This window comes from Pecten maximus, chromosome 16 (assembly GCF_902652985.1).
Source record: "Pecten maximus chromosome 16, xPecMax1.1, whole genome shotgun sequence".
Taxonomy (NCBI): Eukaryota; Metazoa; Mollusca; class Bivalvia; order Pectinida; family Pectinidae; genus Pecten; species Pecten maximus.
Genome location: NC_047030.1, coordinates 16,526,481 through 16,550,231, shown reverse-complemented (window position 1 = coordinate 16,550,231; position 23,751 = coordinate 16,526,481). Strand labels below are relative to the sequence as shown.

At 35.0% G+C, this 23,751-nt stretch overlaps 1 protein-coding gene and 1 non-coding gene across 3 annotated transcripts in view; one reads left to right on the top strand and one right to left on the bottom strand.

The window, feature by feature from the left end:
- Positions 1 to 1,574: 1,574 nt before the first annotated feature.
- Trnak-uuu lies at positions 1,575 to 1,647 on the bottom strand. The gene has a single exon. It is a non-coding gene; the product is annotated as a tRNA-Lys (tRNA).
- Positions 1,648 to 7,635: 5,988 nt separating this feature from the next.
- Positions 7,636 to 23,751, top strand: part of LOC117344881 (lisH domain-containing protein ARMC9-like) — a 44,756-nt gene continuing 28,640 nt past the window's right edge. For both annotated transcript variants that reach the window (XM_033907746.1, XM_033907747.1), the window contains exons 1-10: positions 7,636 to 7,759; positions 9,227 to 9,314; positions 10,391 to 10,516; positions 10,784 to 10,951; positions 11,833 to 11,982; positions 13,100 to 13,192; positions 14,490 to 14,517; positions 15,924 to 16,015; positions 19,395 to 19,469; positions 19,989 to 20,113. In XM_033907746.1, the coding sequence (XP_033763637.1) occupies positions 9,255 to 9,314; positions 10,391 to 10,516; positions 10,784 to 10,951; positions 11,833 to 11,982; positions 13,100 to 13,192; positions 14,490 to 14,517; positions 15,924 to 16,015; positions 19,395 to 19,469; positions 19,989 to 20,113 (917 nt within the window). In that variant the 5' untranslated portion in view covers positions 7,636 to 7,759; positions 9,227 to 9,254. The remainder of the gene's footprint in view (positions 7,760 to 9,226; positions 9,315 to 10,390; positions 10,517 to 10,783; positions 10,952 to 11,832; positions 11,983 to 13,099; positions 13,193 to 14,489; positions 14,518 to 15,923; positions 16,016 to 19,394; positions 19,470 to 19,988; positions 20,114 to 23,751) is intronic.

Sequence of the window (23,751 nt, the reverse complement as noted above, 5' to 3'; positions counted from 1 at the left end):
ATGTCTGTGACTAAAATTTCTTTTCTATAAAAGTAGTAAATATGAACGTATTTTGAACATGCAGATACTCAAAATGTCCGACACGATAACGTACAAATACATTAAAACAATTTGAACGTCGGCAGCTATAGAAATAACAATAATCATATACGTTACAAGAAAATAATTTTAGGTTGTAATCCTATAATACTGTGATACATCATAACCTTTGTAGCAATCGTTCAAAACAGATCATTCGTTGGTGATCAATTATTGATTTTCTTCAGTTATCGATTTTTGATTGATGATGAAATTTAATCGGTTATTCGGTTACTAATTGACCGAGGATCGGTTGATGGTTAAATTTGGAACTTTAGCTGAGAAAGTCGTAAGGGCTGCACTATAAAAGATCGTTTACAGTTTCGATGTTGGTTGTACCAGATCTGCGTACGCAAGTTATGCACATTAGTCATGCTAGTTCGCACATATTGAATTTATCTTCAAGATTCTGAAGGCAGTAATTTGATTTGTTAATCGTAAAGGTTACCTGGATGTCGTCAGATCCTCTTTGAAACGGAGTGATAATAAGGATCTGAATTAGATTGTGTCATCACATTAAATGAATAGCACTCACGACAAGATCTCAAAAGCGAAATTTTCAGTAAATTTCAGATTGTGTGTTTTAAGGAATTTCATACCACTTTCCTGACTATGGATATTATCATATGTAATCGCTCATTTTACAAAGATAACATCCCTAGGTGACTGATTCAATTTAACGGGGTCGACAACCTAAGGGCCCGAAGGGCAGTGCCAAAATGGGTCCATTTAGTAATATACTTACAAAATATGGGTCTAGATGCACAGATAATATGCACTTTAGGTAACTTTTGATTTAAATCATTTAACATGTAATTTCTTAAATAACCAGGTGAGTGATACAGGTCATCTGGGCCTCTTATACAATCATGAGATGTTGGCAGCGGGCACAATATTAATTTTCACGCGCTATATGGCTACATGCACCTACAGGGAAGGAAAATGAGTAAAGAAGTAGCGACAAGCCCTCGTTGTGCATTAAAACAAAATTGTTTGACGGCTTGTCGATTTCTAAGGCCATTTTGACCCGCATATGCCCTAAATGAAATTATAATAAATGCTGGATTAAAGTTCAATTATAAAAGTATCTATACAATGGCCTCTTCATTGGTCAACTATAAGGCTGCAGCGTTCAGACAAACAAACTATAATTACCAAATGCTAGAAAATTTACAACAATGAATTGAATACTAATACGTACCATGCACAGAGAACTACGTGGCCCTTAGCCTCTTGATTAGTTAGCGCCCCTGTGCACCCAACACTCTACATAATCGCCATTATTAACGGAGAAGAATTATTATAAGAAGAATATTTATATATGTCACCACGTGACTACTGTATATGTATATACAGTGTATAACATTGTTATTATGACGGGAGAAGTCATCAGTTGGTAAATCTTAAAAAATATGTTTAAACTACCGATATATGACCTGCATTTACCATTTAGTGGTACGATACCAACGATTTAGTAAAATCAGAAAAAAAATATACGCCCACGTAGGGACTCGAACCCTAGACCCTCAGATTAAAAGTCTGATGCTCTACCGACTGAGCTACGCGGGCTTCATATTTAAATTTCAATTTCATTTTCAATCGAATTGATAAAATTCCAAACCAAAATTGCTATTTACTACGTTAATATTTCTTGTCTCTGCCCATGGCAACTTACTTCGTTAATGATCGAATATATTGTCATAAATGACACAAATTTACCACAATATATTACTGATATATTTTTGTTGTTTTCTATATATGTTGATTAGATTAATAAGTGTTCAAAAAAGTTACTGAAATGTCTCGTGCGTGTCAAGGAATTTTTTTCTGACAAGTCGTTAACTCCTGTAAAATAAACACTGGGCGTGTAATTGGCGTTGTCAAGTTAGAAATGTATTACTGTCTTCTGGTAACGTTTCGGTGATGTTTGGTTTACTCATGTCGATAATGATAGGGTGTTTCTTTACAGTGTTTTAAGCAGCGTCTAATAGATCATTTTATTCAAGCTAACAATGTATTTGTTAAAATGTCGTCAAAATGCTTTTTGTATAAATTCCTTATTGATAGTTATACGTTAAAATTTATTAAACAAAGTCTTTTCCAGATACATATCTTAAGATTATTTCGAAATTACGACTGTCATCTCACCAGCTCTATGTAGAAGAAGGTAGGTATCGCAATATTCCAAGGGTGAATAGAATATGTCGTTATTGTGACCAAAACCAGTTAGAGGACGAGTTTAATTGTGTTTTACAGCACAATGTAGATCCCAGCTTTAGCTTATTTTGTTTTCACTCATATCAGTTTGTAGGTTTACCAACATATAGCCGTCTATCCCCTGACTACACTATTGTATACTCCACTCACTCATCCATTCGACATTGCCGCTTAGAAATGTTATAACATTTGTAACCTTACTGTAATATTTATTTTCAATATGATATATTTTCATAGATCTACTGTATATGTAAAGTAATTATATTAATGCTGTCCATCTTTCGTTAATTTGTATTATATATTAAGGATTGTAAGTTATATGATGTAATCTTTTTGTATGCTTATGAGCCGTAATGCTTAAAGTGAATAAACATTGAACAGGAAATGTAGGGGTTCATATCATATACGTGTACATTGTTTACCTCCACATAAGGTATGGCACGCTAACTTGATATCTATTCAAGGAGCAATGTCAATCCTTGATTTCATAAAGCGACAGTAGATATATTATGTTATATCAGATATAGTATATGAGATATATCTTACAGAAGATGAGATACCCCATACATGTATAACATTTGAAATATCTCACATTATATCCTATATTAAGATTCTAGAGCTCTTTATGGAATTATATGCAAGAGCATTAAAACATTATAACGATTGGAAATTATACCATAAGCGTGCAGGCGCGTAGCTGCCTATACGCCAATACGCAGTTGCGTACACATCAGTTTTCAAAATGAAACAAAAAAACAAAAGAAAACAAAAAACAAAAACCAAAGAATCAAAAAGCTCTACTATTAATATGAGTTTATCTATAGACAAAATATGAATTCTGTCCCTAGGTGATGGTTCTAATCAAACCCACTAATTGATATAACTACTCATTACGTGGCAGGGAACGCAATCAACCGGTCGGTTAAAATGAGACAAAGAAAAGTCCTAAGACATGTTTCTTTGGAAGAAATTTCAGCTCGCCCCGCAATAACCATCAGACACAACTCAAAATGATATACCTGATGTAACAAAGCTCCCTGGTGGTTGTCAGAATTGCAAAATACTTACGCTAACATTTTAGACCAATCAGGACCTGAAAGATCAATGTCAAATGCATTGCATTTTATATACAAAATTTGCAAGATATGTGTATGTATGTGAAGTTAAAACAAATTCCAAATAACACACACAAAAAAAATAATTTTTATATCAAACGGTTTACACAAAATATGGGAAAATGAAAATAAATCCAAATAATTTAAAAATTGCTTTTCGAAATTTCAAAATAAAAAAGATGCCAGATATATACACTTAAAATAATCTTATCTCAGATATACAATAATCCTATCTCAGATATACAATAATCCTATCTCGGACATACAATAATCCTATACCAGATATACAATAATCCTATCTCGGACATACAATAATCCTATCTCGGACATACAATAATCCTATCTCAGACATACAATAATCCTATATCAGATATACAATAATCTTATCTCAGACATACAATAATCCTATCTCAGATATACAATAATCCTATCTCGGACATACAATAATCCTATCTCAGACATACAATAATCCTATATCAGATATACAATAATCTTATCTCAGACATACAATAATCCTATCTCGGATATACAATAATCCTATCTCAGATATACAATAATCTTATCTCGGACATACAATAATCTTATCTCGGACATACAATAATCTTATCTCAGATATACAATAATCTTATCTCAGATATACAATAATCTTATCTCGGATATACAATAATCTTATCTCGGACATACAATAATCCTATCTCAGACATACAATAATCTTATCTCAGATATACAATAATCTTATCTCAGATATACAATAATCTTATCTCGGACATACAATAATCTTATCTCAGATATACAATAATCTTATCTCAGATATACAATAATCTTATCTCAGATATACAATAATCTTATCTCGGACATACAATAATCCTATCTCAGACATACAATAATCTTATCTCAGATATACAATAATCTTATCTCAGATATACAATAATCCTATCTCGAACATACAATAATCCTATCTCAGACATACAATAATCTTATCTCAGATATACAATAATCTTATCTCGGACATACAATAATCCTATCTCAGACATACAATAATCCTATCTCGGACATACAATAATCCTATCTCAGACATACAATAATCCTATCTCAGACATACAATAATCCTATCTCGGACATACAATAATCCTATCTCAGACATACAATAATCCTATCTCAGACATACAATAATCCTATCTCAGATATACAATAATCCTATTTCAGACATACAATAATCCTATCTCAGACATACAATAATCCTATCTCAGACATACAATAATCCTATATCAGACATACAATAATCCTATCTCGGACATACAATAATCCTATCTCAGACATACAATAATCCTATCTCGGACATACAATGATCCTATCTCGGACATACAATAATCCTATCTCAGACATACAATGATCCTATCTCAGACATACAATAATCCTATCTCAGACATACAATAATCCTATCTCGGACATACAATAATCCTATCTCAGACATACAATGATCCTATCTCGGACATACAAAATGTACAATAATCCTATCTCAGACATACAATAATCCTATCTCAGACATACAATAATCCTATCTCAGACATACAATAATCCTATCTCAGACATACAATAATCCTATCTCAGACATACAATAATCCTAACTCAGACATACAATAATCCTATCTCAGACATACAATGATCCTATCTCAGACATACAATAATCCTATCTCAGACATACAATAATCCTAACTCAGACATACAATAATCCTATCTCGGACATACAATGATCCTATCTCGGACATACAATGATCCTATCTCGGACATACAATAATCCTATCTCGGACATACAATAATCCTATCTCAGACATACAATAATCCTATCTCAGACATACAATAATCCTATCTCAGACATACAATGATCCTATCTCAGACATACAATGATCCTATCTCAGACATACAATGATCCTAACTCAGACATACAATAATCCTATCTCGGACATACAATGATCCTATCTCGGACATACAATAATCCTATCTCAGACATACAATAATCCTATCTCAGACATACAATAATCCTATCTCAGACATACAATAATCCTATCTCAGACATAGAATGATCCTATCTCAGACATACAATAATCCTATCTCAGACATACAATAATCCTATCTCGGACATACAATAATCCTATCTCAGACATACAATGATCCTATCTCGGACATACAAAATGTACAATAATCCTATCTCAGACATACAATAATCCTATCTCAGACATACAATAATCCTATCTCAGACATACAATAATCCTATCTCAGACATACAATGATCCTATCTCAGACATACAATAATCCTATCTCGGACATACAATGATCCTATCTCAGACATACAATAATCCTATCTCAGATATACAATAATCCTATCTCAGATATACAATAATCCTATCTCAGACATACAATAATCCTATCTCAGACATACAATAATCCTATCTCAGACATACAATAATCCTATCTCAGACATACAATGATCCTATCTCGGACATACAATGATCCTATCTCAGACATACAATAATCCTATCTCGGACAACAATAATCCTATCTCAGACATACAATAATCCTATCTCGGACATACAATGATCCTATCTCGAACATACAATAATCCTATCTCAGATATACAATAATCCTATCTCGGACATACAATGATCATAAGAATACATTTCTGTTGATGATCAATTTGTGAACGGAAATAAATATTTCCTCATTTTCCCTATCATTAGACTTGGATCACATCCCATAGGAGGACATGTACGTTATCCTGTATATTGTATTTCAAAATAAAATGACATAATTTAGCGGTGCTGTCGATTTTTTATCTCCTGTTTAACATGTATACCGACTCATTTTGAACACGACGGGGACATATTTCACTTACAAGATACATGTATTGCCATCAATATCATGTTTCGTGTCTCGTGTCGTAAAAAGCAGATAATTGTGAGAGTCCCGTACAGGAAGTATTCGTCATGACTCATGAGATAAGTATTGTATGAGGCGACAAAAGTGACTAACTTAATCTAACAATGCACCCGTGTTCTTATATGTTCTTTTATCTTGTAGTGAGATTTGAAATGATCATTCTAAGTTGTCAAAATAATCGTTGTTAAAAATTTGATGAGACCACAAGGGCATCCAGGTGTAAGTTTTAACTAAAAGTGACAATGAATTATCGCCTTAAAATCTATTGGTCTATATAGTGTATTTGAAATGAAGAGTTGTAAAAGTTGGCGACCAAAAGCATATATTTTGTAATTTTCATTTAGAAAAAGATATATGTATAAGTTATTTTTAATGCCGCTAGATCTATATAATTTTATGAGAAATGCGTTCACAACCCGCGCACGTGTCCTCATCTGCTAAGGTTTTTTTCGTTACCTTTTTTTCTGCTTCGAATTCATGCAAGCTTGACATTTTTGCTTGTTGCTCCGAACCTACAGTGGGAATTATCTCGAGACACAAAGATCACAACTCTCAGACACAACAGAGAACAAACAGAAATCATGGATCAATTAATCAACCATGCAAGTATTAAGACAGAATCAAAACAGAGAACAAAAGTTTTTTTCTTTCTTTTTAATTCTAGCAACACGCCATTTTGTATATAAAAAGTGAAAGATGAAAGGTTGAAAACAAATTCAGAATATTAAAGTGGTGGAAAGCGGGACATTTTAATTAAGAATTATGAATTTGATTTTAACTTCCTTTTGACAGAGACGTATATACAAGTCTCTGCTTTTGAGAATTCTAACAAATTTGGTTTAAATAGTAAGAAATCCATGTACACAAAAACAAAACTATCTTATTCTTAACGGATTCCCGGACGAAGAAAATTTCACATATTCCAATCTTAACTGTACTAGATATACATTGTACATGTACGGTACGTAAATGATTAATAACGTTATAAATATCAGAAATATAGTTATTAACTCAGATTAAGCAAACATATCCTCTTAAATATAAAAAAAAAAAAAATAGAGCTACCCTAGATACACGTCTCTAACAAGCAGAAACAATTTTATATTTTCGCATGTTTACTTCTAGATTGGCTCCATTTATTATTTCTACATAGGATCGGTTTGATGTTGAGACCTCACTTGCCTGTGCAGCCTCAGGTTCAATCTCGTTTCGCGCGAGAATTATCCCGAACTTCGTCATCTGAGCGTTTGAATGGAACAGGCTATACGTTCTATAAAGCGCTTATACAACCATGATCATTGTTTACTTCACGTCCAGGGTGAGGAGAACAACACCATCATACACGTTAGAGATTATTTCCATTCATCATGATCTGAAGCCCAGCACACCTTCCGGCGACAACCTAAACACATGTGTGTATATCCACTCGTTAGTAACGTATGCAAATGTTTATAGTACATTAAAAGTGATAATGAAAGCAAATTATGATAGGACGCGGTTATACGTTAGCAGGTTATGTCCTACACTACAGGGCAATCCAAGTCTTCATCAGTCCATATATGTATACATACAATTCAATATGGATTAGGATTCGTTTGTCAAAAGTCATTGAATAAACAATGCAGGCTGCTTAAGATGCGATGTCAGTTTATTTAAGAAAAATGTTACGTTTTTAGAAATCCTCTACCATGCATATGCATGCTTAAAACTTGGTCCTGGTAATCTTCTTTAATTTTACGAGGGTTCGGTCAATTCAGATGGTTATGCCCTTGGGGTAATTTTGAATTGCAAAATAATTTAGGAAATGGGATCCTATTCGAAACTAATACAATACGTAGCCCATTTTGGCACAATGACATTATAATCTTTAGCTAGGTAGCTAACCTGCATGTGTATATTCATTGGCTGAAACACATTTGGCATTTTCTCAGATAAGTGTCTAAATTATATTAAGCATGTGTCCTTTTATTAGTATTATGGGTCACAGCTGACTTTGATTAAACTATAGATATGTTTTTATTCATAGTTTGCACTACATACTACAGTACAGTATATTAGTATATAGCGAGGGAATACACAGTAGTGTAAATGTGGAGAGTATAGGTCACATACAGTGATACTGACCAACGAGAATTTCCCTTTTGCCTAGTGTAAGGATGTTGGCTCAGAGAGTAAGAGGCTATTCAAAGAGAATATTTTTCATTGAAATAATATGAATACATTCAATTTTGATAACATTTTTTTTGAAACAGAGATATCATTACAATAATATTTGTTTCAAAACCTCAATAAGGATTTTAAATCATTTAATCTAGACTCCTTGCAATGGTCTGTTGTCCTACCAATTGATATTAAAAAATGAAATTTTCTAGCCAAGTTGGAAGGAAGCAGCTAGTATTTTACCATGGTGACATTATCATTATCCAACCCCCACAAGGTAAAATAACACTGCTTTGTAAGATAAACAACTCTAGTACAATAAGTTGAGGATTTTCAAATCGAAGTAAACCGCTTCTACATGTAAATCTTCTATGAGTACCTGTCCACTGGATTTCTGTTTTTGTTTCTATGTTGTAGACATAATCTATCCTAAATTTTAGTTTGATGCATGTATACCAGCTGAGATTGATAAGATAGATTTAGCTGTCTTACTAAAAAATTTCCAACAAGAAAAAAAAATAGTATGAATCATTGTGAAATGTCTGTGTAGACTGAATATTTCAGACAGACATGTACCTGAATCATCGTCGAAATTCCAGGTAATGCATTCACAGGCAATGTCAAGAGGATATAACTTATTTCGAACATTTTTGAAGATGTATTCAAGTTGATGATGTAATTTTGGAAACAAATCATATTTTTATATATTCATTTCACAGACTGCAGTGTATATTCTAATACCCAAGAATGTCTGGGTCCTTGTCTGTGGTGTCGTTCGAAGGGGAACTCAACGCCATTGTTCAAGAGGTAAAATGGTTATTATTAGATTATGTCACTATTGATATATATATTAGCTTAAAGAAAGTGTGAGTAAACATTTATCAAATTTAGCATCTGGATTACAATTGTGTGTTACATGCAGTTTGGCAAGGACAGTGATTAACACAATTGTAAACATTGTTTCTGAAATTATTAGTCAAAAGAAGGGGAGAATTTTGATAATATCTGTGCGGATTTAGAGTGATCTAGTGTTGGAGAAATAGGAATTACATGTAAATTATTTTAGAAGTTTATATATACCAGCTAGGGTATATATGCTAGCACATAAAAACTAGATCTTGACTAGAAAAACTATTGGTTTAGTTTTAATCAAAATAGAAAATGTTTTCAAGACAGAAATATAATTATTAAACTGCATTCTTTGAAAAGTTATGGTCCTAATTTTTTTCACAGGATTGCAATTAAGTTTTTTTTATTCAATCTGTAGCAGTATTATCTCATTCTAAAGTTAAATTTTGCGTATCCAATGGGAATTGAATTAAACACAATATCACTAATATCACTATACCAATGGAAGTCATTCAAGTCATGTCAGGATTACGATCTGAAAACTGTCTATATTTTGTGTGTTAAGATTATACATAAGATAACTTTTTAAACTATAAGATTGTATAATTATTATATATATAGTGACAATGCATGTGCAAAGCAAATAGAAATCGTATAAACAAATATGCCTAGAAAAATATTCATGCACGTACCATTCAATATTCCATGCTATCTTTGAACCAAATGTTGTGATGATGCAGATCAGTAAAAGGTTAAATGAGTTATCAGTGATTGGATGTGATTAATTGTAAGAACACTTAATTATTATAATTAGTGAAGTAAGTGAACACAAAATACGTGTCTGATGTTAATACAGACTTTGTTGTACAATTTGTCTGAATGCAGACTTTTTTACAAGTTTTTAGTATAATTTGTCTAAATGCAGACTTTGTAGTAGAATGCAGACTTTGTTGTACAATTTGTAGCCAGATATTTCACTTGTACTACATGCAAGTTCCATTTGATATTCACTTTTTGATTTTCCTTCTTTGTAGTTTCTGGACTTTGGAGGATTTGATCGAACATTGTCAACTTTTCAAAAAGAATGTGACCAAAAAAATAAACCTGTTACATCACACAGCATCAAATCTAAATCAAATCAAAAACTGCTGGCGATTCAGGTAATATTCAGTTTTATATCACCAGAGGAATATCATTCAAATCAGTAGAATTGTTCACACTACCTGTCCGCATAATCATCTGTCAAAATCAAGAGATTGCAAGCTGTTTTAACAGTATTATGAAGGTGTAGAACATGACATTTCTGGTCTTTTTCCCTCTGACAATCAACATCATTTTAACAGAAAACTAGATTCACAAAACCTATTGTCTTCAGTACGATATTGTCACTGTTTTTCGTTTTGACACGTCTTGATTATGTGTTGCAGAATGACCTTATGCAGCAGTTCCATAAAGGAAAACGTGATCGATGCTTCAAACTTTGGAATGAAAACCTTCCCCCAAATGTCAGAGATTCGGATGCTGTGGCAAAGAAACTTGAATTTTACCTGAATATCTACTTTGCTATATACCCTATTAAATTTGGAAGGGGACAGGTGAGTAGTCTTTTCTGAACATTAATGATGATGATGTGAAAATAGTCTTCTGCTGGGTAAGTATATGAACATGAATGGACTTAATAAGCAGGGTTTGTGTTGCAGCCATCCCAATAGCCTTTTGAAGCATAGAAAATTTCTGGAAGCTCCATTCAAATTATTCACAGGAATCACATTTCATCTGAAAAGGATCCCATTTATGAAATGCCCAGTGCTAACCCCGACTTAAGTATATCACAACCAGTATGGGATTTACTAAAATAGTAAGCATGACATTTTGTTCATCTTCATCAGACAAATGACCAGAGAAGAGTTCGCACATTGAGGTTGTAAGTGTTAGAGATGGCAATCAAACTGACACCTCATATCCATCTACATTATAATCTGTGTACAGTGTACAAGTTGATTCGTCTACACTTTAATCTATTTACAATGAGGTGTCAGACAGTATACAAGTCAATTCATCTACTATGTGTAGGAGGGGAGCATTGTCATGTTATATACCTGATTACTTGGTTATAAACAAAGCTGTACTGTATATAGCCAAATTACATCCTCCTCGGAGTATGTAAATCAGCTGATTCAAATGATATTCCAAAGTTAAGGTAAATGCTGGAGAAACCTTTATAGATACTTGAATTTCAGAATTTTAACATATAAACACATATATATATATATTGTTATTTAACTGATTCAACAGAAATGTAAACAATTATTATATTTACAAGATGCATGTATTCTGATTTGTGATATTTACATATTTGAATATTGCTTTATTTTCAAAGTATCTAAATTTGTTACTTACCAACTCACAAAACTACAAATAAAAATCTCTGAGTTTAACTGACTTGCTATCAATTCCTGTACCTGTATCTGAACAGAGAGAAGCTGACCGATGTATGACAGATTTTAAGAAGTACCTTGAGAACCGTGGTGCTTCACTTAGTCAGACAACAGAGTTCCTTCCGTTTTATGCCCTTCCTTTTGTACCTAATGCCAAGAGTCATCCCTCTTATAAGGAGCTCTTCACTGTAAGTATATTAATTTTGTATATTTAATATTCACACATTTCAGTAAGTGTCCCTTGTTACACTCTCCTAATGTCAATTTGTGAAGTTATTAGAACAATGAGATTGGTGATGTTACATGATCATTGGAGATATATAGTCCCACATCACATAATGAATCTTCTACAACACAGCACATACCGAAAACCTCTATAACACAGCACATACCGAAAACCTCTATAACACAGCACATACCGAAAACCTCTATAACACAGCACATACCGAAAACCTCTATAACACAGCACATACTGAAAACCTCTCTAACACAGCACATACTGAAAACCTCTCTAACACAGCACATACAGAAAATCTCTCTAACACAGCACATACCGAAAACCTCTCTAGCACAGCACACACCGAAAACCTCTCTAGCACGGCACATACCGAAAATCTCTCTAACACAACACATACTGAAAACCTCTCTAACACAGCACATACCAAAAACCTATCTATCCCAACACATACTGAAAACCTCTCTAACACAGCACATACCGAAAACCTCTCTAACACAGCACATACCGAAAACCTCTCTAACACAACACATACTGAAAACCTCTCTAACACAGCACATACCGAAAACCTCTACAACACAGCACATACTGAAAACCTCTCTAGCACAACACATATTGTATCCTCTTTATCACAACACATATTGAATCCTGTCTAACATAACACATATTGTATCCTCTTTAACACAACACATATTGAATCCTCTCTAACATAACACATATTGAATCCTCTCTTACATAACACATATTGAATCCTCTCTAACATAACACATATTGAATCCTCTCTAACATAACACATATTGAATCCTCTCTAACATAACATATATTGAAACCCCTCAATAAGATGCAGATTTAATGTAAAAAGGTATGTCTGCATAAAATTGGGTGTCAGGTAAGGACCAAAAGTGTTTCATATTACAAAAATATCATTACATATCGATACAGTTATTATGGAATCAAATATACACTAAGCTGTCTAATATCTGTCTGATGACCTTTGTTCCCTACAACAGAGACAAGAACTTTGGAGAAATTCTCTTGATTTTCAATGAATATTTCTAACCTGATTTTAGGATGCTTGGGTGAAGGATCTGGAGAACCGACTGGAGAAGTTTCTCACTTTAGCCTTGAAGTCAACACCACAACCCAAACTGTTTGATTTATATGTATCCTTATCATCACTATCATGAGGTCTGGCATTTATATAAAGAAACATGGAATTGTTATTATGGTGAAATGACCATTAGAAAGTAATCAAAGAAGAAAATATATTGAAATACTTTGCCATAAGTCCGAGGATACATTTTGTATTCTTTAATAAGATGATGTTAGCGTCATAAAAGAATCAAAAGAGGTACAGTATATGGGTAATATTGTCTGCCTCTAATTTGTTACCTGTAATCAGTAAGACCAACATTTTTCTAGAAATGCCATCAAAAGGTTTCCATCTAATAGAGGCTGATATTGATCAATATCATTTGGACAGGTGAGATGTATATCACAATCTGTGATTGAACTTTTGAAAACATTTTGTAATGAGATCTTCTGTTAGCCCTTTCACCGTTACTGGCCATGTTGGATGTTACTGGCCATGTTGGATGTTACTGGCCATGTTGGATGTTACTGGCCATGTTGGATGTTACTGTCTATGTTGGATGTTACTGGCCATGTTGGATGTTACTGTCTATGTTGGATGTTACTGGCTATGTTGGATGTTACTGGCTATGTTGGATGTTACTGTCTATGTTGGATGTTACTGGCCATGTTGGATGTTACTGGCCATGTTGGATGTTACTGGCCATGTTGGATGTTACTGGCCATGTTGGATGTTACTGTCTATGTTGGATGTTACTGGCTATGTTGGATGTTACTGTCTATGTTGGATGTTACTGGCTATGTTGGATGTTACTGGCCATGTTGGATGTTACTGGCCATGTTGGATGTTACTGGCCATATTGGATGTTACTGGCCATGCTGGATGTTACTGGCCATGTTGGATGTTACTGGCTATGTTGGATGTTACTGGCTATGTTGGATGTTACTGGCCATGTTGGATGTTACTGGCCATATTGGATGTTACTGGCCATGCTGGATGTTACTGGCCATGTTGGATGTTACTGGCTATGTTGGATGTTACTGGCCATGTTGGATGATACTGGCCATGTTGGATGTTACTGGCTATGTTGGATGTTACTGGCCATGTTGGATGTTACAGTCGATGTTGGATGTTACTGGCTATGTTGGATGTTACTGGCCATGTTGGATGTTACTGGCCATGTTGGATGTTACTGGCTATGTTGGATGTTACTGGCTATGTTGGATGTTACTGGCCATGTTGGAGTTCACATCATAAGTGCATGGCAGAGTCCATTATGTTTTTTAGGGTTGAAAAAAAATAGGGTTATAATGCCACGATCTTGTAGGAATTTTGTATGATGCTGATCATTCCTTAACAGTATTTAGCGCGGAAGTAAAGATGACGAAGACAGTGGTGAGTACTGACTCGTGAATTAAAGGTCACTGTGTGACAGTTTGATCAACTTCATTCTTTTTGACAAACTTGGGTATAAGTCACAGTGTTTGAATCAAATCCCCTTCTCTCACTTCATAAAATGGCAGGAGCCTGGGATTTTGGAATTTCTTTTCTTTGACCCATAAACAATTCTTGTAACCCCATTTCTCCAGAATCACTGATGTGATCCTAGTGAAACTTGAAGGACTTGTTACCATTAGTAATTGCTAGCTGACCAATGGTCAGTTTGAATTCTGACGATAAAAATGATTGTGGACATGGCCATCGTTATTGTTAAGGTTTAGTGCTTGCATTCCACATTTTCAACATGATCATATAGACAGATTGGATGTAAACCCCTGGATTGCATTTAGACTTTTAATAAATGTTTTTCCTGCGGTGATTTTCATAGAACTCATAATTTTATGTCAGCTTGACAAATTCTGTTCTCGGGAATATCTGCAAAAATATCTTCGTAATGTAATAAACCCTACCCTTGTTTTCATTTCAAATGAAGTTCCAAAACTTTGTCAAAAGCTTTTTATTTAACCTCATTAGTGGATCAGTTATATGAATTGGAAACTTATGTAAGATCTTGACATTGTGTTTACGACATGATTTCTGACAGGATATGATGTTTATCTGGTGTGAGATCCTGTGATTGTGACATGATTTCTGACAGGATATGATGTTCATCTGGTGTGAGATCCTGTGATTGTGACATGATTTCTGACAGGATATGATGTTCATCTGGTGTGAGATCCTGTGTTTATGACATGATTTCTGACAGGATATGATGTTCATCTGGTGTGAGATCCTGTGTTTATGGCATGATTTCTGACAGGATATGATGTTCATCTGGTGTGAGATCCTGTGTTTATGGCATGATTTCTGACAGGATATAATATTTATCTGGTGTGAGATCCTGTATTTATTACATGATTTCTGACAGGATATGATGTTCATCTGGTGTGAGATCCTGTGTTTTTGACATGATTTCTGACAGGATATATAATATTTATCTGGTGTGAGATCCTGTGATTGTGACAGGATTTCTGACAAAACATTATGTTTATCTGGTATGAGACTCTATTTATGACACAAATTCTGACAGGATATGATATTTATCTGGTGAAAAGCTTGTTTCAGTGCTTGACTCATCTAATACTTTCTTCACAAAACAAATCACATCTGATTCAGGTCAGTAAAAAAAAGAAACATCACTGGTAAATACAATTTCCATATACAATATATTCGACATGTAAATTATTGCATTAAACCATTTAAAATGAACCTGGGTTTACTGTTTGACTTTTGACCTCTAGGTCTAGATCTTCTGGTCTTTGTAATGTGTGTATGACAGTAGTATTATATGTCTTTGTCAGATAATTTCCAGCAGATCTCCCGCCTACAACAACAACTCGTGGACGCAGAGAGAAAGACGATGTCGTACATTAAGCGACATAATCGTCTACAGGTATTATCTATATACATATATAATATGTGTGCATGAGCATGGTATCTTCACACTCTTACTATAGCTGCTAACATACAAAGTCCTCAAATATCGGAGTTCCTGTCTATCTGGCTCAAGTTTTATGCAGAAATTGGATTTAAGGGTGTATGTCACCATACTGATCAAAGTTTTAATTCATTTCCTTTTCGGAAGATGCCACTCTAGAATGTCTAAATATCTCTTAAAAATGATTATTTTGATTAATTGTGGCACTATCAGACTTCTTGATTACTACTGTTGCTATTAGTACTGATATCAATATAGAAGGGAGCTAACTCCTGGCACACATTTCGGATGTGAAATTCATAAAGCCTATGGCCTGGATGAGAACTGGTGAGATTTGAGGAACTCTCTTCCACTTTTCAGTTTATCCGACACACTGACACTGTTTTTGCTGTTTAGATCTACTCATGGGTGTGTGACATGATTAATGGTGTGTGTCTAAAGCTCAGCCAGCTACTTTTTATAACAAGTACCTAATATATATATAGCCATCTAATATTTGTTTTTTATTTTAGTAATTAACAAAAATAATACTTTTTGTCTTTTTAACACCAGCTAGGACAACACTGGTGAGTAACAGACATCTAGTTACCATGGTAACCAAATGTTAAAGTGTTAGCTCAGTTGTTAGTAACCAGTTACCAAAATATTTGTTTGGAGTGTTTATCAGTGATTTTACCTTACCTTTGATACAAGATCAAAAGAGTATTTTGTCATAGTGTGGCTTTTGTCCATATTTTTGATGTTTACGCAGTTTTAGTTAGTTTAGATATTTATTTATCTTTATAATTGTTGTGGATTTCTGTCATTTCTAAATGATATTTTTTTTTACGTCTAATGCATTTTTTCTTCATCACATAATCAACCTGTTACCTAGTTATTCATCCATGTAATATTTTCCTATAAAATCACTAGTGTAATATACCCTGTGGGAAATGTCATATAGGCAATGACCTCATGTCATGATTTGAAAATGATGCAACAAAATGGCTGTCTCTGTTTGATTTTGTCTGGCTAATTTTGACTTCAAAGCTGTTAAATGAAGTTTTCTGAGTTATGTGATAAAAAGTATGATCTTAAATTTTATTTTATTTTGGGATGTTATGAAACTCACTTTAAAGTTTTAATTTTTGCTTGCCAAGACTTGCAAAATATAAAACTTCTAACACTCATTTCATTAAATCTAATATGAAATGAAATATCAGCTAAAATCTTAATATATATATCTGTCCATCTGCGCAATCCCTCGATAATTAAGTAATGAAAACTGAGAAGAGTGCAACATGGTTTTCTGTTTTCACACAGGTGATTCAAAATCCACATGATTCATGCATGTCACCAGCTTGAATTTTTTACCCAGAATAACCATTCAGAACTTAATGTTGTAAAAATTCCTGGTTTTAGTATAGACATTACCATTTATGGATATAAACCAACACTGTGTTTCTAACAGATTGTAACAGGCCTATTGGTCCTTTTGATTAAAAGTTTCTGATTATAGTATATATATTGTGGTACAAACCAACAGTGTTACAAGCCTATTGAATTTTAAAATTTTCAGATTAAATGCTTGACCTGTATATTAAAAAAAATCATGTTAGAAAAACAAATGATTATGAATATGAAATAGTAATTTGTATACATTGTCTTGAAATGAAACTGGCTGTTTGTATGGACCTACTGTTACAATCTTCTGGTAGTGTAAAGAATTAAGTAAGGGTAGTTGTGATTGGCACTTTGAATATCAATTATGTACATTTCCACTTATCTCGAAAAGCAACATTTTTCAGATATTTTTTTACGAGTCCTGTTAGTACAATGTAATGCTATTTTCTTTATTTGGTTCCATCAAACAGAAGGGATATGTTACAATTTGATTAAAATTGTAGCTATATTGGATACGTTATATATATAGATTAGGTGTTGATTATCTCATAGTGTTGCCTGTTGGTGTTTTCGATCCTCCTGATTGGAAGGGTGACTTACCAAACATGACAGCCATGATCAGGAATTTACTTTACTGCTACACAGATTACCTGGCTATACCTTTCCATTACAGACTTCAGTCTGTTTTCGTACTTCAGACAACACCAGTGTCATGAAACAACCCTTCATTGTAGAAAAAATTGTAGAAAAATGTTAATTCTTTCCTATTGATGTTACGTTCATTAATATAATGATACATGATACCAGTTTCTTCACTGTTTAAATTCTAATTATCCAATTAACACTTTGTTTGTTTTGTACTTGATCATTACTTATTACTATATACCAGATATTGATTAAATCCAAATTCCTAACAGCTATTACCAAATAAAGAAGTATAGTTAGGGGACCTTGCATGGTAACAGCTGTCATTACTCTTTAGAGTGTAGAAATAGTAAGGACATGATTGACTTATCTCTTAGTTTCCTCATGTGTTCCACTTTCTCCTTGTAATATCTTGTGTGAGTGTTTTGTGATTGTAAGACTGTGTTCCTCATTTCTCTGTTTTCTATCAATCACTTTGAATGATAAGAGCCTTTTGGTAGAATTTAAGATGCTGCAAATCTGGTAAAATGAGGCATATATATTGTAGGTATGATATTATAGCATTGTAAACTCTGCTATTACTGTTTTCTGATTGGGTAAGATAAGATTGGTGGAGATTTTCAGTTCACCTGCCTAAAGGCTTATGCTGTGTTGCGGCATCTGTCATTCATTATCTTCAGCATATTGTCTGTCCAGCGGCAATTTTTTTCAACAACTTCTTCCCAATAACCGAAATTGCTAGAATCAAGATATTTGGCTGATATACTCTCGGATGAAAACAAGAAGAAATTAAGAACGATAATTACGTTAGTGAATAGAAATAACTTGGACCATACCTAAGGATACAATGTGAATGACTGCCCCAGATAAAATCAGCTAATGAAGATTTGAAGATGACGATAAAGAGATTTATGGCTAGTTTGTTCTGGATTTCTGTTTTATTTTGTTTTTTGTAGCTTAAGTTTTCACTTTTCAAATTTCTTCATTTTGAAAGCTGTTATTCCACAAAATTCAAAATATTTATTGGCTAGAAATATTATAGTTGATGACTTTTAAAATTAGTACTAACGGTATGGTCATTGTGTACTTATTTATACTGAATACAGTGTAATGTTTGTAATGATATTTTATACAATATTTGATCATGGTATACTCACGAAAAAAAAAGATTATTTTTTGTTAAATTCATTTTGTTTTCATGCAAGACTTTTTTTTAAAATAAAAGTTCATTTTACAGATTGAATAATTATCAAGTTGTATATTCCAAATGAGGAATGTGTATGTTGATTTCTGTGTTTTTTTTCAGGCTGATTACCACAATCTGATTGGGATAACAGCTGACTTGGTGGAAGCCCTTGAGTCAACAGTCACAGGAAAACCGGTATGGAAAATCCTAGTAGACATTTATACAGCTTTTATATTCCTGCTGATTTTTGACTCAGTGTAAAATTGACCGGAGTGACTGTATTTTTCTAATGTGGTGGTTTATTAGAAGTGTTTTGAGGTATTTGACCAATTAATCGAGTTCAAATTCTGTAATTAAGTTTCATCAGAAATGGCAGACATCATCATGATAAATAACTAATTGGTATAACATGCAAAGAAAACTGATAACAATCAATCGCTCGATTGTAGTTGTCACTTATATAAAATACAAGCGTCTAAATGACTGGAACGGCTAAGTAAGAACTACAAGGAAATGTAAATGTTTAGATACCATGAAAGAAAGATAATCAAGCATGAATCCATTTTAATTGATCATTTCATAGACAAAAATCTAACAATCGATCACGAAATTTCAACCGTTTTTCGTCACTATTGTTTATATACATTGAAATCTATTGCACCAAATCTTTACTCTGTGTCAGCCTGTATGACTTCTGACCTTTATTGCCTACAGGTAACCCCAGAGTACCTACAAGAGATCTGTGCTCGCCTGTTCAGTGCACACATGAACCAGTCCGTAGACTTTACACGTCCAGGCACAGCCAGCCAATTTCTACGCCAATCCATCGCTCCTAAACAGTACGTATCTCTGTTAGTCTGCAGTCTCAGATCAATTAGATTCAACAGTTGACTGTCTCCAATCTAATAGTTGACTGTCTCCGATCTAACAGTTGACTGTCTCAGATCTAACAGTTGACTGTCTCAGATCTAACAGTTGTTTGTCTCCGATCTAACAGTTGTCTGTCTCAGATCTAACAGTTGAGTGTCTCCGATCTAACAGTTGATTGTCTCAGATCTAACAGTTGACTGTCTCCGATCTAACAGTTGACTGTCTCCGATCTAATAGTTGACTGTCTCCGATCTAACAGTTGACTGTCTCCGATCTAACAGTTGTCTGTCTCAGATCTAACAGTTGACTGTCTCAGATCTAACAGTTGACTGTCAGATCTAACAGTTGACTGTCTCCGATCTAACAGTTGACTGTCTCAGATCTAACAGTTGTCTGTCTCAGATCTAACAGTTGACTGTCTCAGATCTAACAGTTGACTGTCTCAGATCTAACAGTTGACTGTCTCAGATCTAACAGTTGACTGTCTCAGATCTAACAGTTGACTGTCTCCGATCTAACAGTTGAGTGTCTCCGATCTAACAGTTGAGTGTCTCCGATCTAACAGTTGAGTGTCTCCGATCTAACAGTTGAGTGTCCCAGATCTAACAGTTGTCTGTCTCAGATCTAACAGTTGACTGTCTCCGATCTAACAGTTGACTGTCTCTGATCTAACAGTTGACTGTCTCCAATCTAACAGTTGACTGTCTCCGATCTAACAGTTGACTGTCTCAGATCTAACAGTTGACTGTCTCAGATCTAACAGTTGACTGTCTCCGATCTAACAGTTGACTGTCTCCGATCTAACAGTTGACTGTCTCCAATCTAACAGTTGAGTGTCTCCGATCTAACAGTTGAGTGTCTCCAATCTAACAGTTGAGTGTCTCCGATCTAACAGTTGACTGTCTCCGATCTAACAGTTGACTGTCTCCAATCTAACAGTTGACTGTCTCCGATCTAACAGTTGACTGTCTCCAATCTAACAGTTGAGTGTCTCCGATCTAACAGTTGAGTGTCTCCAATCTAACAGTTGACTGTCTCCGATCTAACAGTTGACTGTCTCAGATCTAACAGTCGACTGTCTCAGATCTAACAGTTGACTGTCTCCGATCTAACAGTTGACTGTCTCAGATCTAACAGTTGACTGTCTTAGATCTAACAGTTGACTGTCTCCGATCTAACAGTTGACTGTCTCAGATCTAACAGTTGACTGTCTCGGATCTAACAGTTGTCTGTCTTAGATCTAACAGTTGACTGTCTCCGATCTAACAGTTGACTGTCTCAGATCTAACAGTTGACTGTCTCGGATCTAACAGTTGTCTGTCTCAGATCTAACAGTTGAGTGTCTCAGATCTAACAGTTGAGTGTCTCCGATCTAACAGTTGACTGTCTCCGATCTAACAGTTGACTGTCTCAGATCTAACAGTTGACTGTCTCAGATCTAACAGTTGACTGTCTCGGATCTAACAGTTGTCTGTCTCAGATCTAACAGTTGAGTGTCTCAGATCTAACAGTTGACTGTCTCCGATCTAACAGTTGACTGTCTCTGATCTAACAGTTGACTGTCTCAGATCTAACAGTTGACTGTCTCGGATCTAACAGTTGACTGTCTCAGATCTGACAGTTGACTGTCTCCAATCTAACAGTTGACTGTCTCCGATCTAACAGTTGACTGTCTCAGATCTAACAGTTGACTGTCTCAGATCTAACAGTTGACTGTCTCCGATCTGACAGTTGACTGTCTCCGATCTAACAGTTGACTGTCTCCAATCTAATAGTTGACTGTCTCCGATCAGACAGTTGACTGCCTCGGATCTAACAGTTTACTGTCTCCGATCTAACAGTTGAGTGTCTCCGATCTAACAGTTGACTGTCTCAGATCTAACAGTTGAGTGTCTCAGATCAAACAGTTGACTGTCTCAGATCTAACAGTTGAGTGTCTCCGATCTAACAGTTGACTGTCTCGGATCTAACAGTTGTCTGTCTCAGATCTAACAACTTGACTGTCTCCGATCTAACAGTTGAGTGTCACGGATCTAACAGTTGACTGTCTCCGATCTAACAGTTGACTGTCTCAGATCTAACAGTTGACTGCCTCGGATCTAACAGCTGACTGTCTCCGATCTAACAGTTGACTGTCTCGGATCTAACACTTGACTGTCTCCGATCTAACAGTTTACTGTCTCCGATCTAACAGTTTACTGTCTCAGATCTAACAGTTGACTGTCTCGGATATCTAACAGTTGAGTGTCTCCGATCTAACAGTTGACTGTCTCAGATCTAACAGTTGAGTGTCTCAGATCTAACAGTTGACTGTCTCAGATCTAACAGTTTACTGTCTCGGATCTAACAGTTGAGTGTCTCAGATCTAACAGTTGACTGTCTCAGATCTAACAGTTTACTGTCTCGGATCTAACAGTTGACTGTCTCGGATCTAACAGTTGACTGTCTCCGATCTAACAGTTGAGTGTCTCCGATCTAACAGTTGAGTGTCCCAGATCTAATGGTTGACTGTCTCCGATCTAACAGTTGACTGTCTCCGATCTAACAGTTGACTGTCTCCGATCTAACAGTTGAGTGTCTCCGATCTAACAGTTGACTGTCTCGGATCTAACAGTTGTCTGTCTCAGATCTAACACTTGACTGTCTCCGATCTAACAGTTGAGTGTCTCGGATCTAACAGTTGACTGTCTCCGATCTAACAGTTGACTGTCTCAGATCTAACAGTTGACTGTCTCGGATCTAACAGCTGACTGTCTCGGATCTAACAGTTGACTGTCTCGGATCTAACACTTGACTGTCTCCGATCTAACAGTTGAGTGTCTCAGATCTAACAGTTGACTGTCTCCGATCTGACAGTTGACTGTCTCCGATCTAACAGTTGACTGTCTCCAATCTAATAGTTGACTGTCTCCGATCTGACAGTTGACTGCCTCGGATCTAACAGTTTACTGTCTCCGATCTAACAGTTGACTGTCTCCGATCTAACAGTTGAGTGTCTCCGATCTAACAGTTGACTGTCTCAGATCTAACAGTTGAGTGTCTCAGATCAAACAGTTGACTGTCTCAGATCTAACAGTTGAGTGTCTCCGATCTAACAGTTGACTGTCTCGGATCTAACAGTTGTCTGTCTCAGATCTAACACTTGACTGTCTCCGATCTAACAGTTGAGTGTCTCGGATCTAACAGTTGACTGTCTCCGATCTAACAGTTGACTGTCTCAGATCTAACAGTTGACTGTCTCGGATCTAACAGCTGACTGTCTCGGATCTAACAGTTGACTGTCTCGGATCTAACACTTGACTGTCTCCGATCTAACAGTTTACTGTCTCCGATCTAACAGTTTACTGTCTCAGATCTAACAGTTGACTGTCTCGGATATCTAACAGTTGAGTGTCTCCGATCTAACAGTTGACTGTCTCAGATCTAACAGTTGAGTGTCTCAGATCTAACAGTTGACTGTCTCAGATCTAACAGTTTACTGTCTCGGATCTAACAGTTGAGTGTCTCAGATCTAACAGTTGACTGTCTCAGATCTAACAGTTTACTGTCTCGGATCTAACAGTTGACTGTCTCAGATCTAACAGTTGAGTGTCTCCGATCCAACAGT